At 38.3% G+C, this 18,064-nt stretch overlaps 1 protein-coding gene across 2 annotated transcripts in view; it reads left to right on the top strand.

Annotated features, from left to right (window-relative positions):
• The window catches only part of LOC106872147 (uncharacterized), a 45,764-nt gene that overhangs the window by 14,379 nt on the left and 13,321 nt on the right, over positions 1-18,064 (top strand). For both annotated transcript variants that reach the window (XR_016237506.1, XM_089338056.1), the window contains exon 2: positions 10,948-11,195. Coding sequence is in view for 1 of the 2 variants with exons in the window: in XM_089338056.1 (XP_089194182.1) it covers positions 10,948-11,195 (248 nt within the window). In the remaining variant the exon portion in view is untranslated. The remainder of the gene's footprint in view (positions 1-10,947; positions 11,196-18,064) is intronic.

The raw sequence follows: 18,064 nt of genomic DNA, 5'->3' as shown, positions 1-18,064 counted from the left end.
GAGTAGATTCGGTAGACGGAAACTGAAAGAAGCCCTCAGTATATATACGTGTGTGTGTGTGTGTGTGTGCGTGTGTGTGTGTGTGTGTGTGTGTGTTTGTGTGCCTGTTTGTGTCTGTGTCTCTCCTCTACCACTGCTAGACAACTGGCATTAGTGTGTTTACGTCCCCGTAACTTAGCGATTCAGCAAAAGAGACCGATAGAATGAGTACCAGGTTTTAAAGAAATAAGTACTGAAGTCAACTTTTTCGACTAAAATTCTTCCTTCAGTGCTCCAGCATGGCCACAGTCTAATGGCTAAAATAAGTAAAAGGTAAAAAATCTCTTGGGTGAATGCAGTCAGCTAGCACAAAAAGAGTATATGGTGCAGGCATGACTTTGTAGGCAAAAGAGTACATTTGGATGTTAGCCGTGTGTGAGGCTACGAAATGTAAAAACACAAACCAGAGGCTGTGATAGAGAATGAAAATTACAGGATTTTACGGGACTGGCCGCACTAATGAAGCAAAATGACGAGATGTGAACAAATAGGACAAAATAAACAGTGTAAGATGATAAACTTTGCAATACCATGTGATAATAGAGTGGATGTTAAAGAAATTGGAAAAACTGAGAAAAACCAGAGAGGTAAAACGATTGTGGAAGACTCTGATCCGTGCTCTATATCAGCGCATCCTTTCTCGGGCAACTTGCAACGGTGCTTCTTGTGGATCCAGACTTTAGGCTAAATCAATGCTTAAGAACAAATACAAATTTTTTTTTAAGCGAGTAGACGATAAATAATTACACTTATGCGCATGCTTTAAGCGATGATGGCTATAAAAAGAATTAGTTCAATAAAAAAATACTTTTCACTATCAACACACCATCACCGCTCTCTCTCTCTCTCTCTCTCTCTCTCTCTCTCTCTCTCTCTCTCTCTCTCTCTCTCTCTCTCTCTCTCTTCTCAATATAACTGCTTCCCTTGTCCATTTCTCTCTTTTTACCTTTCCCTTCAGCTGACATTTTAACCACGTCGCATGTCATTAACCCCGCCAACGAAACAGCTGAAGTAAATTTTAAATTTACTACAGCTGTTTCGTTAGAATTTTATTACTGTATTCATAGATTATATCATAGCATAAATCCACCATTTTCAGGTAAAATTTTAAACGAGTTTAAACAAGCAAGGTAAAACCTTGCTGGTGACCTATTCAACAAGGGTCATATTGCAGAAGTGACTTATTTTTAAACGTCATTTGTATTCTTCTTTATGTATGTATGTATGTCTGTATGGCTGACTGGCTGGCTGGCTGGATGGATGGATGGATGGATGGACGGATGGATGGACGGATGGATGAATGGATGGATGGATGGATGGATGTATGTGTGCATGTGCTTGTCCCTCCCATCACCGCTCGACAACTGGTGTTGGTTTGTTTACGTCCCCGTTACTTCACGGTTTGGCAAAAGATGTTCGACAGAATGTGTACCAGACGTAAAAAAAAAAAAAAAAAAAGAAATACCGAGGTCGATTTGTTCGAATTAACCCTTGAAGGCGGTGCCCCAGCATAGCCGCAGTCCAATGACTGAAAGAAGTAAAAGATAAAAGATAAAAGATGAAATATGAAATATATATATATATATATATATATATATATATATATATATATATATAGGAAATTGGGGAATTAGGTTGTGCAACATACACCGTACCTTTCTCAAGATCATTACCAACGTTAAATGGTGTCGAATGACTAACTATATCAACAGGAATCGAGAATGACTCGTACGTTGAGATCATCAACAGCTTAACTCTTTCTCTAGGGTGCATCCTTCCAGAAATAACCGAAATACTGCTCATAGTAATAATACCTTTCCGTCCTAAAATAAGTAGACATACATATATATACGCGTGCGCGTTTGCACGCTCACATTTCTCCGTACATTCATTTCCAGTTATAATAAATCTCCTACGGAGAGTTTGGGATTCAAGTGAAACAGGTCTACAGGTGTAGGAAGTGAATATTTTGTAAGACGATAATGGTTATAGTCGAATTATATATTATCAGCATGCTTGCAATGACTTTGATACTCGGTTAAGTAGGTATAGAATTTAGTTCACCGATAATACTTAATACACCCGCCACACACACACACCCTAACCACACCGAGAGAAAACCTCACTGTAAAGTCATATGGCGTCCCCACCCCGTTCCCCTGGATGTAAAAACTTGTGTAGGCAGGATCTTCCTTAGTTTAGTCGATAAACGCTTCCCTCAAACACATAAGCTATGAGAAAAATTTGAATAGACACGCTTTGAGGGTATCTTTTAGCTGTGATTTTGCATAAAGAAAATATTAGTTAGTAGACCGAAACCTGAAATAAAGACAAACTACTCATGCAGAAATAACAGCACATGTTCACTTAACGGCTATTACAATACAGAAACAGTTGTATATGATGCGGAATTGTGTCAAATTACTTCATTGGAGTAATGGACGTGTAGAAATATATGGACGCAACAGAAGTTCCCATCAGGACTATATTCAACGACCACAAGTACTCGTTTAAATTGAAAGAGAGGCGAAATTTCACATCTTTAGCGAAGCATATATGGACTTTGATGGAAAACGTTGCATATTGCCACATGGAGTAGAAGATACTGGTTAAATGTAAACCTTATATTGACAGAAGTAGAGTGTGCATGCTCTGTTTATCTGAGAAAAGGATCATACTAAAAAAAACTCTCTCCACCTAAGTGTCTACCTAAACTGTGAAAGTGAGTGTTTCTGCTCCACTCTCATTAGCGCACGTTTGCCTTATCATGGTATACTGGGCGACTGCACAATCCCCATCAATTCTCCTCCTCATTGAAACCTGGGGACTTAATATAAGACTAGTCACACCCAACTGTGACATATGTATATGCACACACATATACATGTACATGACCATATATGATTTTTAAAAGTTACCATCCTCTATCATCCAACTCTCCCGCAACTATACCCACCTCGGCCCTACCTCTACACTGCAAATAAATATCTCCCGTACGGTGGTGGCCCTTTTTGCTCCCAATCCAAGGAACATGGCTCTAATGGACTAAAAACTTTTTTCTTCCTGAGTTTCGACTGGGGCAATTTTTCTTAAAGGCTTAATACCTCTGAAAGAATCTTTCTCTACAAGTTTGATCTTGTTCCGTGTCACTCTCAGCGCGGGTACTTCCCGAACCTGGACTTCCCTCATCATCATAGACGTCTTCCTTACATGTTTCGAGTTGTTCATTATTAAGTCTGATTTGGTCAGCATTGACCAGAATTCCAACCCTAATATTTCTAAGTGAAATACATGCATTTCAATGTCTGGCCTGTCATCCTAAATTTGTTCATCGATTTATTCTACACATATCACAGTTTTCTTTTTAAATCAACAAGCTGGTTGAAAGCGGGTCCTTCTAATATACAATTTCCATATATTTCTAAATGTAAGATAGTTATTTCCATTTAGTAAACGCACTTGTATAACCTCAAAATTTTTACAATTGAGCTCTGATGTTTCTGAGTGCAGATATATAAATTTAGTTCGTTCGGCAATGACAAAGTTGTTTCAGGTCTCACATTTATCATTGCTGCCTTACATATCTAGGTGAAATACATCCTACAGCTACTTCTAATACACCATTAGCGACACCTTCAGTATAACTTCAATACCAATGTGCAGTTCAAATAAATCAGCAGTATCCTTCGTACCACCATGTTCATCTCTTGTAGCGATGATGGTGGAGGATATCGACTCCTTACTTGGGGACTGTGGTGGCCAGATAGGATGTTCAACTTCACTAGAATGTTCCTCGTGCCATTCAGTAACGACTTCAGCTGTGTAAATTGGAGCATTATCATCCTGAAAGATTGCTTTTCCCTCCGGAAACAGTTCCGCAACCATAGGATGAATTTGATAAGATAAAATGCTTAAATAGTCTTGACTATTAATTCTGCCATGAAGGGAAACCATTGGGCCGGCGGATTTCCAAGATAAGATATAGCCCCCCACGCCAGATCATCACAGATCCTCCTCCATGTTTAACAGTTGAAAAAGGCAGTCTGGGTCAAATGCTTCTTTTGGCTGTCACCACGTGTATACTCGGCCGGTAGTCTGAAATAAGGTAAAAAATAACTCGTCCGAGAAAATAACATTCTTCCACTGCTTTAGGGACCAATTCTGGAGGTTTTTACTCCACTCTAAACGCTTTGCAACGTTTGTGTTTGAAAGTAGTGGTTCTCTGATTGCAGCCCTCCCGTGAAATCCGGCTTTGTGTAGCTCCCGGCAAACAGTTTTTTGTGGAAACTGGGTTCTCGAGGTGGTCATTAAGCTCTGCAGTAATTAAAGCTCTGCAGACTTTATGTTTAATATATATTTGTGTGTGTGCATTTGGTGATATATAAGAGGCACCTTTTCCCCCTAAAATGCAAATCAATAAATAAATTACCCCGGGGTCTTTTATGTGACGTTGGATCTATATTACATACTTTAATACATTAGAGACTTGTTTCGCTGAATATGCGCTGCGGAAATTGTGGTGCGTCTTATACCATCAATGCAGTGTGTGTGTGTGTGTGTGTGTGTGTGTGTGTGTGTGTGTGTGTGTGTGTGTGTGTGTGTATGTGTGTGTGTGTGTGTGTGTGTTGTTTTGTTCAAAATTTTCATCATTTCTATTGAATGTCCTTGCAAAAAGGATTAAGATCAAATGGTGCAGATTTCTTAAAGGCTATTTTATATATATATATATATATATATATATATATATATATATATATATATTTGATCTTCATTCTCTTCTAGATATAGAATTCAAGATGTGCAAAGAAAAATGGGATTGTGCCAATATCGAAGTCTATAGATACATACATACATACATACATACATGCATGCATGCATGTATACATACATACATATTCATGTTATTATTGGAAGGATGTATGTTACGAATGCACTTGGATAGATAGGTTAGAGAGAGACAGACATAACTGAAGTAGAACATAAATAAGCATCAATGTCGTATTTCTTAAAATATTTAACGGCATGACGGTAAGTTGACAGAAATTGTAGAACCGCTGGAGAAACAGCTTTGTAGTATATAGTTTCATAAAAACATTCAAGGTATTTATTTACTTATCTGTTTATTTAACCATTTTAAGGAGGTAGTGTAATATTGAAAAGGTGATTAATAGCATGGTTATGTTACCTCGTTGTCGTTTTCCCAATCTACAACAGCAAAACGCAATAACGAGTTGCAGCAACATTAAATTAAGGTTGGTTTTAGTATTTAAAGAAGACATTACGTTAGTGGCATTTCTCTGAAAGATCACAACTGAAATTAGTCTCTCTCTATCACCTTTCAACAAAATTATATATTAAGAAAACAGTAGAACAATTAACAACATAATAAAATAAGTTTTATTTTGCTGATACTTGGTTTTACAAATCTTGTGTCATTCAGCTTGGCAGCCACTGGTTAACTTGTAATCGGCATCTGGATATTAAGAGCTTCGTTGAGGCATCTGAGAGGAGCAAGCTGTTGTTACATCGAAAGCATCGCGCTAAAAAGGTTTAGAAAGCGCGTGTTATCATTTAGGTGAAGGCGCGTAGCTTAGTGGTTAGGGGTATTCGGCTTGCGATCGTAAGACTGTGGGTTCGATTCCTGGCGGCGCGTTGAGTTCTTGAACAAGACACTTTATTCCATGTTGCTGGCAAAAATGAGTTGTACCTGTATTTCGGAGGGCCAGCCTTGTCACATTCTGTGTCACGCTGAAACTCCCTGAGAACTATGTTAGGGGTACGCACGTCTGTGGAGTGCTCAGCTACTTTCACGTTAATTTCACAAGCAGGCTGTTCCGTTGATCGGAACCCTCGTCAATGATTCGGTCCGAAGTAAATTCAAACATGTCCGTACTTACGGTCGGCATCGGCCGTAGAAAGACAATTTAGTCGTCGGGGTTAATGAGAAATGTCTTTTGGAACATGAATTTTCTGCTGTTTTATACCACCTTGGTAAAATATGTAATGTGTATTCGCCTAGCTGTCGCTTATCTGTGTTTGAATTCTTGAAGATATAAATAAGCAAATACATAAATGGCGTGTGTATAAATAGATCACTATTTCTGATTGTGTGAGCGTGTATGTGTGACACATATTTCTAAGATTAAATATTTTTAGAAATGTATATTTTTTTCTGTTCAAGGGTGTAGATACGATCAAATGAAATTTGTTTTCCTTTATGATACATATAATCATTGGATTATTTTAATGAGGACATGGTGAGACAACAGAGGACGTGGTGAGACAGAGGACATGGTGAGATAGTTGCATAACCAAGGACTATTTCCGCTTCACAGTTGTTTGGTCTTCCTTGGGGGAAGATATCACTGCAAGGATTTTGCATTAACTTTTTTTTTTTTTTAAGAGAATAGTTCAGAATTGGTATCGAAAAATTTAGTTTTCCTTCTGCTCTTCTGTGATAAAAAAAATTACCATACAAAAGGAAAAGAAACTGATTGTAAAGTTGCGATGTCAATTAGTAACTTAATGGTGCATCGGACAAATGAGTTCGTTTAGTAATGTATTCAAACGTTGATCCACGAATTTGATTACCAATTATATACAGTGACAGATTGCAACTCCTTATCTGCAAATATTTGCTGCGGGCCTAATAAATAATGGTTTCGAATTTCTGCATAAAGCCAGCAATCTCAGGGTGCTCAACTGGTGCTTATTTTATCGACTTCGAAAGGATGAAAAACAAAGTCAACTTTAGCTGAGTTTGAGCTCAGAATGTAATGGGCCGGGAGAAATGCTTCTAGGCATTTTGCCCGACGCGTTAATGATTCTGCCAGCTCGTCGCTATGGGTCTAATAAATAATCCTTTCTAATATAAGCACAAGGCTTGAAATTTGGTGGGAAGGGGCCAGTCGATTAGATCGACCCCAGTACGCAACTGGTACTTAATTTATCGACCCCGAAAGGATGAAAGGCAAAGTCGACCTCGGTGGAATTTGAACTCAGAACGTAAAGACAGACGAAATACGGCTAAGCATTTCGCCAGGCGTGTTAACGTTTCTTATTTCTTGAGTGCCTACAAGGGGCTACACACAGAGGGGACAAACAAGGACAAACAAACGGATTAAGTCGATTATATCGGCCCCAGTGCATAACTGGTACTTATTTAATCGACCTCGAAAGGATGAAAGGCAAAGTCGACCTCGACGGAATTTGAACTCAGAACATAAAAAGACAGACGAAATACCGCTAAGCATTTCGCCCGGCGTGCTAACGTTTCTGCCAGCTCGCCACATTTGGGTCTAACAAATAATGAATATAGAAAGAAAGCCCAGTTTTCGTGTTTTAATTGTTCGCCTTTTTTAATTTCGATTTTCGAATTATAGTTTCATTATTCATAGTAATTATAGTTTCATGATTTATAGCAAAACTGGCCCTGAATGTGTCGGCAGATATTTAAAAGACATATTTCTGCAGACATTTGAAAGATATAAAGTGCCGGTAGATATTTAAAAGATATATTAGTATTAATGTGTCGGCAGTTAAAAGATAAATGTGTTGGCAGGTGGCAACAGATATTTAAAGATAACATATACGTCGGCAGTTTAGTGGCGGTTTCAGTTTAATTTCGTTTTCGTTTAATAATGAAACGTCTGTCAGAGACAGCTGAGAAAAGTTTTATGTGGATATGGACAAAAAGGATTGATAGAACTGAAAAGGAATACAGCAAGCCACTAAACATACAAGGAAAGAAACAGTTTGAAGCCGTGCAAGTAGATGTGGTGGTCTTTGTGGCTGAGCAATAAACTCACCCAAATGTTCAGAGTTCGAGAGTGAGAAACAGGGAGAGAAAGTGGAGTTACGGATTTTATTGTTAGCATCTTAGAGAGAAAAAAATGCTAGCTAACAACGAATGTGGTGAATTGACAGATGCATTAGAGCGTCAGACATAATAATGTCTTGTATTTATTTCAGTTTCTTGTGTAGAGCTCAAATCCTGTCGATTTTACCATTCATCATTTTGGGTCAATAAATAAAGCATCAGTCAGTGGCGTACATCATGGCCTGTAATACCATGGTTTCAAAGAGTACATTTGTTCAGTTGGGCCTGAGAATATCTCATGGGTCCTTCTCTATAAAAACGAATAAAAAAAAAGAAAAACCCTCACAGCTACCCACCCCCCTTGCATTTCGAAAGGATCCATCTATCTCCCTTTGATGGGCCCTGAAAGCGGTTATGCTCTGCTTTGAAAAAGTGCCTGTATACCATTTCAAATGAAAAATGTCAATTTGACAACCCAGTTTTCTATATCTCTGATTTATCTTCTCAAAAATTCTGACTGATTAAATTGTATGTAATATGATGACTTCGAGTTGATATATGGCAATGAGTAAAAAATAAATAAATAAAAGAAAGAAAGAAAGAAAGAAAGAAAAGCTTGGTTATTTGAAGCAAAAGTAGCCACTGGTTATTTAGCTTATCGTGTTCCGAAAGCTTATCGGCTGTGAAAAGTTCGTTTTTGCTATGTGTGAACGTCTGCATATACCTTTGTGTGTGTGTGTGTGTGTGTGTGTGTGTGTGTGTGTGTGTGTGTGTGTGTGTGTGTGTGTGTGTGTGTGTGTGTGTGTGTGTGTGTGTGTGTGTGTGTGTGTGACAGATAGACAGACAGACCCGAAGAGAATGTGTATCTGCAAAGTGAAACAGTGCTTGAAAACTGAAACCCTAGAATATTTCGTGGGTAATTAAATCAGAAGGACCCAGTATCTGTAGCAGAAATGAATGTAGATGAAGTTATAAATAGGCCTTAATGTTGGTGAGCATCCCGCAGAGCGATAGACGCGTTTCAATGCTTAGCTATGTTTGATATGCTTCAGTGTTAAGCTAAACGTGTAAGTTTGATTTGTGACTATTTCTCTTCTTTATACGTTTTATTTTGTGGGAATGGTAACGATGGCTTGTTTTGTTTTATTTATTTATTATTATTTTTACATAATATGGCTGTGTGGTAAGAAGTTTACTTCCCAACCACATGGTTCTGAGTTCAGTCCCACTGCATGACACCTTGGGCAAGTGTCTTCTACTATAGCTTCAGGCCAACCAAAGCCTTGTGAGTGGATTTGGTAGACGGAAACTGAGAGAAGTCCATTATATATATATTTTTTTTTTTTGCTATTGTGTTAAACTGTCGTATGTCCAAATTTGGCCAAATGCGTTTTTTTTTTGTTTTATTTTTTCAATATTCATTTTTGCTTGCAATCGCTAGTTCTTTTGGTCAAACTCGTATCTGCTTCAGATGCCAAGATATCGAAAATTGTCAAAGTATAGTACAACGGTTTTGCTTTGGAATGGTGAAACTACTTTTTTGTTTTCTGAAAAAGCAATGTTTTGGACTTACGATGCTTTTGCATAATAGCAACCATGTGTGTGTGTGTGTGTGTGTGTGTATACGTATATATATATATTTATGTGTCTGTGTTTATCCCCACCCCTGTCATCGCTTGACAACTGATGCTGGTATGTTTATGTCCCCGTAACTTAGCAGTTCAGCAAAGGAAACTGATAGGATAAGTACTAGGCTTACAAAGAATAAATCCTGGGGTTGATTTCTTCGATTATTAACCTTTAATGCGGTGCTCCAGCATGGCTGCAGTCAAATGACTGAAACAAGTAAAAGAATAAAAGTATATATGCAAATATCATGAAGGACTGTGTATATTCTCCGTTTCTATATTCTCTGATTTCTATCTTTTCAGTGATGAGATATTTATCTTATGGAATCCTTATTCAATATCATAATCCACATGCTTGTATATTTTAGAAATAACTGTGAGAGACTCTATTTGTTTGTATTCTCTATTTAAATTAAATGTTTTTCAAGTGATGCCAAATGTTTTGCTTCTTTCATTTTCTATTTTAATCTACATTCCATCACTATATCTATTGTTCTTCCAAGCCTGCCATTTTTACCACCCTCACAAAACTACATCAAGGTTAACGGACTGCAAAGTTTCCTGAATAGTAGATCGCTTGATGGAAATAGTTTTTACACGAATTATTTTCGTCTCTTATCTCCTGAGTTTAAATCCTTGCATTCACTTATCTGGGGTTTGATAAAATGAACACCAGTTGTACACTAGCTTATCTTGTTTTTCTCTAACATGTTGAGCCATATGGTCTGGGATGACCTGAAACGATCTGGGATGTGGTTCTTGATTTCATAGCATTAAGTAGATTGGAGATAAATCTCACTGGACTATTGCAAGTGTGTGTAAAAAAATAAAGCTTAGCCATCACTCACTTGTAGCCTGTATCAAGCTCTTTTGGTAATTGTTTTAGGAGTTTATTTAGTTGTAAGCAGACGTAGACATCATCTCAACCTTCCCATCCTTCACCCAATGAAACATTGAAGATATGACAAGATATGCTGCACCAATACTTTCTTCCTCCAGCACAGCTGGGATTCATTCTCAGTCAAGTTGACAGGAACAGCATGGAACGGTGTGCCTTGTGCAAGGACACAATGGGTTGCCAAGTCCAGGAATCAAATCCTCAATCTTATGATAGAGAGCACAACACCTTAATCAATAGGCCATGTATTTTCACACATGTGGTGTGTGGGTGTGTGTGTGACTTTGTTGATGGTGACTCTCCCATGTTTAGTCATTAGTGGTTTATTCAAAAACCATTTTCTTAGGTCTATACACACACACACACACACACACACACACACACACACACATACACACCAGCATCAGCATCACCCCCTCCCACCACCATAATCATCGTCATCATCATCATCATCATCACTACCATTGTTATACGTCTGCTGTCCATGCCATCATGTATCACACATAAGCAACTGCCAGTTAACCAGATTCTGACAATGGCTGTTCTGTTCTTCGACATTCTAGGGAATCAGACCGAGATAGCTGTTCAAGAGAAGATGACTCAGGAAGCAACAATGACACTTTCTCTAATTCTAAACCAACTTACACCAATGGATATTCCCCTGAATTTCCTAAATTCTTCGAAACATTTGAATCCATTGTTAATAACAACATGAAGTATATGCATAAACACTTCTTCAATTCTGATTCTGCACAGAACAACTTACATTCTGACTATTTTCCATCATCTTCAAGAAGTTTTGCTGAAGAACGTAAGTTACCAATTACTCTTTTTTTTTTTTTGTTTTACCTTTTATCTTTTACTTGTTTCAGTCATTAGGCCATGGCCATGCTGGTGCACTGCCTTGGAAAGTACAGTTAACCAAATGAACCCTAGTACTTGTTTTTTGACGTTTGGTGCTTATTCAAGAAGAAGAACAACAAACTTCCTGTGAGTGAGTTTGATGCCTGGACCAGGATGTATGTTGTGTTCTTGAGCAAGTCACTTTATTTCACGTTGTTCCAGTTCACTCAGCTGTAGAAATGAGTTGCAACATCACTGGTGCCAAACTGTATTGGCCTTTTCTTTTCCCTTGGATAACATTGGTGGGTGATTGCTGGTCTTCTAGACGCAACCTTGCCCAGATTTATGCCTTGAAGGGGAACTTTCTAGGTGCATCCTATGGTCATTCATGACCGAAGGGGGGTCTTTTTAATGTGCTTACTTGTGTGGGTATGTGTGTGTGTGTGTGTGTGTGTGTGTGTGTGTGTGTGTGTGTGTGTGTGTGTGTATAGAGATAGATAGATAGATAGATAGATAGATAGATAGATAGATAGATAGATAGATAGATAGATAGATAGATAGATGGATCATGGTTTTAACATCTACTTTTCAATGTAGTCAGCCGAGACTACAATGGGGCAAACCATTCTACAGCCTAGTCCCCCTCCTGACACTAACCCTCACTTGTTTCCAAGCAAAGTAATAATAATCCACCAGTCTATCAGACAATGAACAGCCTGGACATGATTTCATGGAGAACTACAAACAAACTACACCTATTGTATAAACAGTGAGGGTTTGTTTACAATTAGCATGTAATGTGTTAAGAAGCCTGGTCATACTTCCACAGTGGCCTGCAAACATACAACACCATCTGTATGAATAGTTAGGCTTTTGTTTACATTCAGTGCATAGATATGTCAAAACAAGGGAAAATACAAACTCATTCACACACCTATACAAACACACACACACACACACACACACACACACACACACACACACACACACACACACACACACACACACACACACAGTTATGCACATTTAGAAAGTTTATTAGAAAAATTTCTTCACACAGTCATAATATTTGAAAAAAGGGCGATCTTTCGTCCGTCCGTAACCGTAACCCTAACCCTAAACACTAACCCTAACTCTAACCCTAAAACTAACCCTAAAATCCTAACCCTGACACTAAAACCCTAACCCTAACACCCTAGTGAAGATCGTGCGGTTGTTACGGAAAAGGCCGATCTTTGGTAAAGATCGCCGAAGACACTTTTTACGGGAAAGGCCGATATTTCGTACTGGTATCGAAAGATCGCCGGAAGTAATGCTTGTTACCACTTCAACATGGCTGTTCATACAGAACGACAATACTACTTTCTTTTAACCCCAGGAGAACATCTTCTTCAGCTGGTTAATGACATAATCTGCGCCCGATATATTGCAAGCAAAGAAGCTACTTGTCGCAAGATTAGTGGCTGAATGTTGCATATTTTTCTATATATTGCAAGTTGGAGTGAACGACTGCCATCTCTTGCACACAGGTGTCCAGTACTGAGGATGGGCATAAAATAACCCAAAACCATGCTGGTCTACTGGTCCTTTCGAATCACTGGAAGATGGTAGGGGTTTGCTCCCCTGCCTGCAATTTATCGGGCACAGGTTGTGTTGTTAACCAGCTGGGGAAGATGTTCTCCTGGAGTTAAAGATTAATAGTAATGTCATTCCATATAGGACAGCCATGTTGAAGTGGTAACAAACATTACTTTTCAGTATGGTTTCTACTTGCATTTCGCATAGAGATTCTAGAACTAATTACCTTGCTTATTTGAAAAAAAAAAATTAAATTAATAATTGTTAATTATATAAAAAGATATTTAAAAAAGAAAGCAGGTTAACACAGACTAAATAATTTACTTTTTTTAAGGATTTTTTTTTGTATATAATTAATGATTTTTGATACAAGAAAATCTTTCTTCAATGTATGTGTGTATGTGTGTATGTATGAATGAATGAATGAATGAATAAATGAATGAATGACAGGCTTCTCAGTTTCTGTCTACCAATTTCACTTACAGGTTATTGGTCAACTCATAACTATAATAGAGAAAACCAGTTCACTGTCCACCAAGTAAGACTAAATTTTTAACTAAATGATTCTAAAGTGAACTTTATATATTGAGAGAGAGAGAGAGAAAGAGAGAGAGAGGGGGAGAGAAAGAGAGAGAGAGAAAGAGAGAGAGAGAGAGAGAGAGAGAGAGATGTGGAAGCACATGTCTTAGAGGTTAAAGGTGTTGCACTCATTATTGTAAGAGTGTGGTTTCAATTCCTGAACTGGTCATTGTGTTGAGTTCTCGAACAAAAACACTTCATTTCACGTAGTTCCAGTCCATTCAGCTGGGGGAAGTGATTAATCATGTGTCAGACCAGCTTGAGGGTTTGTTACAGGAAGGGCATCCGGCTGTAGAAAATCTGCCTCAATGAATTCTATCCCACCTCATGTCTAGTGAAGTTGTATGGATCAGTGGTTGGGCTGTCCAGCTCACAATCATCAATGTTGTGAGTTCAATTCGTGGACTGGATGGTACATTGTGTCCTTGACCAAGGTACTTCATTTCACATTACTCCAGTCATCTGAAATTGAGAACAGGCCAATGATTGGTCAAGCCCAATCTCTCTCTTTCCTTCCTTTCATCCGTTATATCCTAGATATGCCACTGAGACAAAGAGCGTGAGAGCGTCTATGTCTGCCTGTGACTACATAGACATATAAAACAATAAGTGAAAGCATGGTACATATTATCAAGCCACATTCGTTCTCAGCTGATGGCTGACTCTTAGTGCGGCATAACATTTACGTAGTGTGAGTTGTTATGATTGTTTCGCAAATCTCATTGTTATATAATTCTTTATCAAGAATAGACATTACAATGATCGCTGGTCGTAAACAAAGCAGTGAAATATAAGAAGGATATTATTTACATTTGAAAATAAAACAAAAATACCGGCGACGACTACCACGCACATACGTAAGTGCGTGCATATGTACATAAGTACGTATGTATACATGTATTTTTTGTTTCTGTCCTCTCATGCAGGTACGTTTGTACGTACGTGAGTACGTACATATGTACATGTGTACACATGCACGTACATACATATATATATATATATATATATATATATATATATATATATATATATATATGTACGCACGTACGACTTGTGGTCTGTGTGAAATAACTTGTCGGTCCCTTGCAGGTTTTGGGAGCGATATGAGACGTCGTCAGCGATGGGGAGACCAAACGTGGGATGGTTCTTAGAATGAAATGAGTTTAAGAGGTGCTCTTACTTCGACATAAGTCGATTTCTACTAATGCATGCATGTCTGTATGTAGGCATGTATCAATATGTATGTATGTGTATACGTACGGACGCGTGCACGAACGCACACACGTACGTATGTACTTATGTACCTATGTACGTGTGTGTGTGTGTGTGTACCTGTGTTAAGAGATCGTGTAATGGTTGTAAACGAGCATCACCATCATATAAGCGAGATTATTAATTTCTAGTCTTCTGTGAATAACCATGCGTAGCTATGGGAAAACTTTATCTTGCTTGAAGAAAGGTGAGTGTTGGTGACTGGAAGGTTATCCAACCCTAAAAGAATTGGTAAATTTCCAGATTAACACCCGCACGATTTTCACTAGGGTGTTAGGGTTTTAGGGTCAGGGTTACGGTTTTAGAGTTAGTTTTAGGGTTAGGGTTAGGGTTTAGGGTTACGGTTATGGTTTTATAATTAAATATTATTAGGAATTGTATAAAAATACTTTTAGAATATGTTATGTATTGTGGAAGTATTTGTAATTTACTGCACATAAATTTTAACAACAAAATCTCATGTGGACCACCAACAGCCATATGGACCATATTTGAAGACCACTGATGTAGAGTAAAGCAGTCCCTTTAACATTTGACCAAACTGTGTACTATCCTCTGTGTGTGAACCAACGTGTAGACATACAAACATATAATTTTCTATGAAAATCTATCTGACTCTGCAGAAATATTACTTTACTTGGAAACAGGTGAGGGTTTGTGACAGGAAGGGTATCAAGCTTTAGAAAATCCATCTCAACAAATTCCATCTCAAGTAGACATTAAAATGATGATGATGATGATGATGATGATGGTGGTGGTGGTGGTGGTGGTGGTGGTGGTGATGATGATGATGATGATAAGAATGACAGAAGATTATCAACATACCCAGAACGGTGCTTGTGTTTTATCTAAATTAAGATATACTGGCAGGAGTCCTATACTAATATAATGTAGTTTATGTATTCGAATATCTTAATGTCTGTAGCAGATAGAATTCAAACACAGGATATTTGGGTCAGTAGTCTGTTACATTAACCATTTAGCTACTGCATCTTGACATTGCAAGTTATATAGTTTATTTGAGAATGCAAATAAATACAATGGAACTAAAAACTATTAGTTTTGTACAAAAATATTAAATTTTCTTGTTCTTTTTTTTTACTCAAAAATAATGCGAACTTCAACCCCAATTTTGACCGTAGAATTTTGTATTAAATTCCTCGTATTATACACAAATAAATGCAGTAGACTGGTGTGTGTGTGTGTGGAAGGGAGAGATAGAGAGACCTAACAGTCAATGACAAAACTAATACATATTAAGGGAGGTAACTCTCTTTTCTCTTTTACACATTTTCTACTATACCAATTATGGAAGATAATTTACACGTGTGATATCAAAATGTTTAATCTTTCTAATTTACTGTAACACTGTTCAGGGTTCAAATTAAGCAAGGTTTGATCTATTAAAATATATTTCTTTGGTGTAGGCTGCAGTCAGTTTAAGTGAATTTTGTTCATTGAAAAAGGGAAACGCAGATACAAAGACACACACATAGATACGTACACACACACACACACACACACACACACACACACACACACACATCTTACTTCCACACAGTTTGCCTCTTTCAAATTCACTCACTAGGCATTGATCAGCCCTGAACTGTAGTAACAGACACTTACCCAAAACAACATGGCTACAAGCTCCTTAAACATGCAGCCATGCTTGTACCTATTCTTACGAAATTGCTGGACTCTATTTACCAAATTTAAACATTATCCCTAATTCTTAATGTCTCAATTCCCCTAGTTTTCAGAAATATGCACTCTAACTTTTATGAATGTTACAAGCAGGACCTACGAGGGTTGATATCAGCCAGTGTGTTTGTTTGGCACCTGAAGGACTAAGAATAGACCATCTAAGTTTCTGACGTGATTAGGAGCCCCCCCCCCCCAGTCTAAAGACAACATCATTTCACCTTCCAGAATTTTTGTTCGAGGCCCTGCTTACAACCGATGGGCATTCTATGCAATATATACAGTTTCATCCCTCTCTTTTAGGAGTTGACTTTGCAGTAAATTTCTCCAGGATTTCTAAAATGATATATCAAATATCATCATTGTTATTTTTATGTCTGCTAATCTATCATTATATGAGCCAGACAGAATTTATTGTGGCAGATTTTCTATTGCCAGATGCCCTTCCTGTTGCCAAACCCCACCTGTTTTCAGATATACTCTTTTACTCTTTTACTTGTTTCAGTCATTTGACTGTGGCCATGCTGGAGCACCGCCTTTAGTCGAGCAAATCGACCCCAGGACTTATTCTTTGTAAGCCTAGTACTTATTCTATCAGTCTCTTTTGTCGAACCGCTAAGTGATGGGGACATAAACACACAGTTCTGAGTTCAAATTCTGCTGAGGTCAACTTTGACTTTCTTCCTTTCGGGGTCGATAAATTAAGTACCAGTTGTGTACTAGGGTCGATCTGATCAACTGGCTCCCTCCCCAAAACTTTCAGGCCTTGTGCCTAGAGTAGAAAAGAACACTCTCTGAACTGGTCAAAACATTGTGTTAGCAACACATCCAAGATGGAGAAAATAGTTAGCAAAACAAGCACCAGAGGAACTCAAGTCAGAAATATACAAGGCACCCATGCCAGTGACACATAAAAGGCTCCTGTGTCAGTGACATGTTAGAGGTACCTGTGCTGGTGACACATTAGAGGCATCTGTGCTGGTGACGTGTAAAAGACACCCAGTACGCCCTGTGGAGTAGTTGGTATTAGGAAGGGCATCCAGCTATAGAAACCAAGCCAAAACAAGACTGGAGCCTGGTGCAGCTCTCTAACTTACCAGTTCAAGTCAAACTGTCTAACCCATGACAGCACTGAAAATGGATACTAAATGATGATGATGATGATGATGATGATGATGATGGTGATGATGAGTACAGCATCACCATGAGAGGCTATATTGGCAGTTGGCTGATAATGTAAAATGGTGGATGCACATTCAACCTATACACCACCTGCTGAGAACCCCCCCCCCTTGAGAACCCTTCCCCACCAGCCACCCAAAAGCAACCACGGTAGTGAGTGCTTCTCGAGGAAATCACCAGGGGTCGTTCATTGACCTGTTGCTATAAGGAGGAGAACAGTTCTCCAAACTGCTTCCATTTCTCCCCTTCTTGAGATTGCTTTCCACTTTAGCAGCCAGATCGTCTTCATGTCATACATACCCAGCCATAATTCCAGAAACATCTCACATTATGAATAACTTAGGGAATCGTATTTGCATTGCAATATACTTAAAACATGATTGTGTGTGTGTGAGTGCACATGTGTGTGTGAGCACGCGTGTGTGCGAGCGCGCATGTGTGTGTGAGCATGCGTGTGTGTGCGTGTGTGTGTGTGAAACTATAAGTGTATAACTAATACATTGTGTTAGAATATACACACATTTT

The sequence above is a fragment of the Octopus bimaculoides genome, chromosome 20, assembly GCF_046866305.1.
Source record: "Octopus bimaculoides isolate indiv1 chromosome 20, ASM4686630v1, whole genome shotgun sequence".
NCBI lineage: Eukaryota > Metazoa > Mollusca > Cephalopoda > Octopoda > Octopodidae > Octopus > Octopus bimaculoides.
The sequence above is the reverse complement of the archived record's forward strand: the minus strand, read 5'-3'. Positions and strand labels throughout refer to the sequence as shown.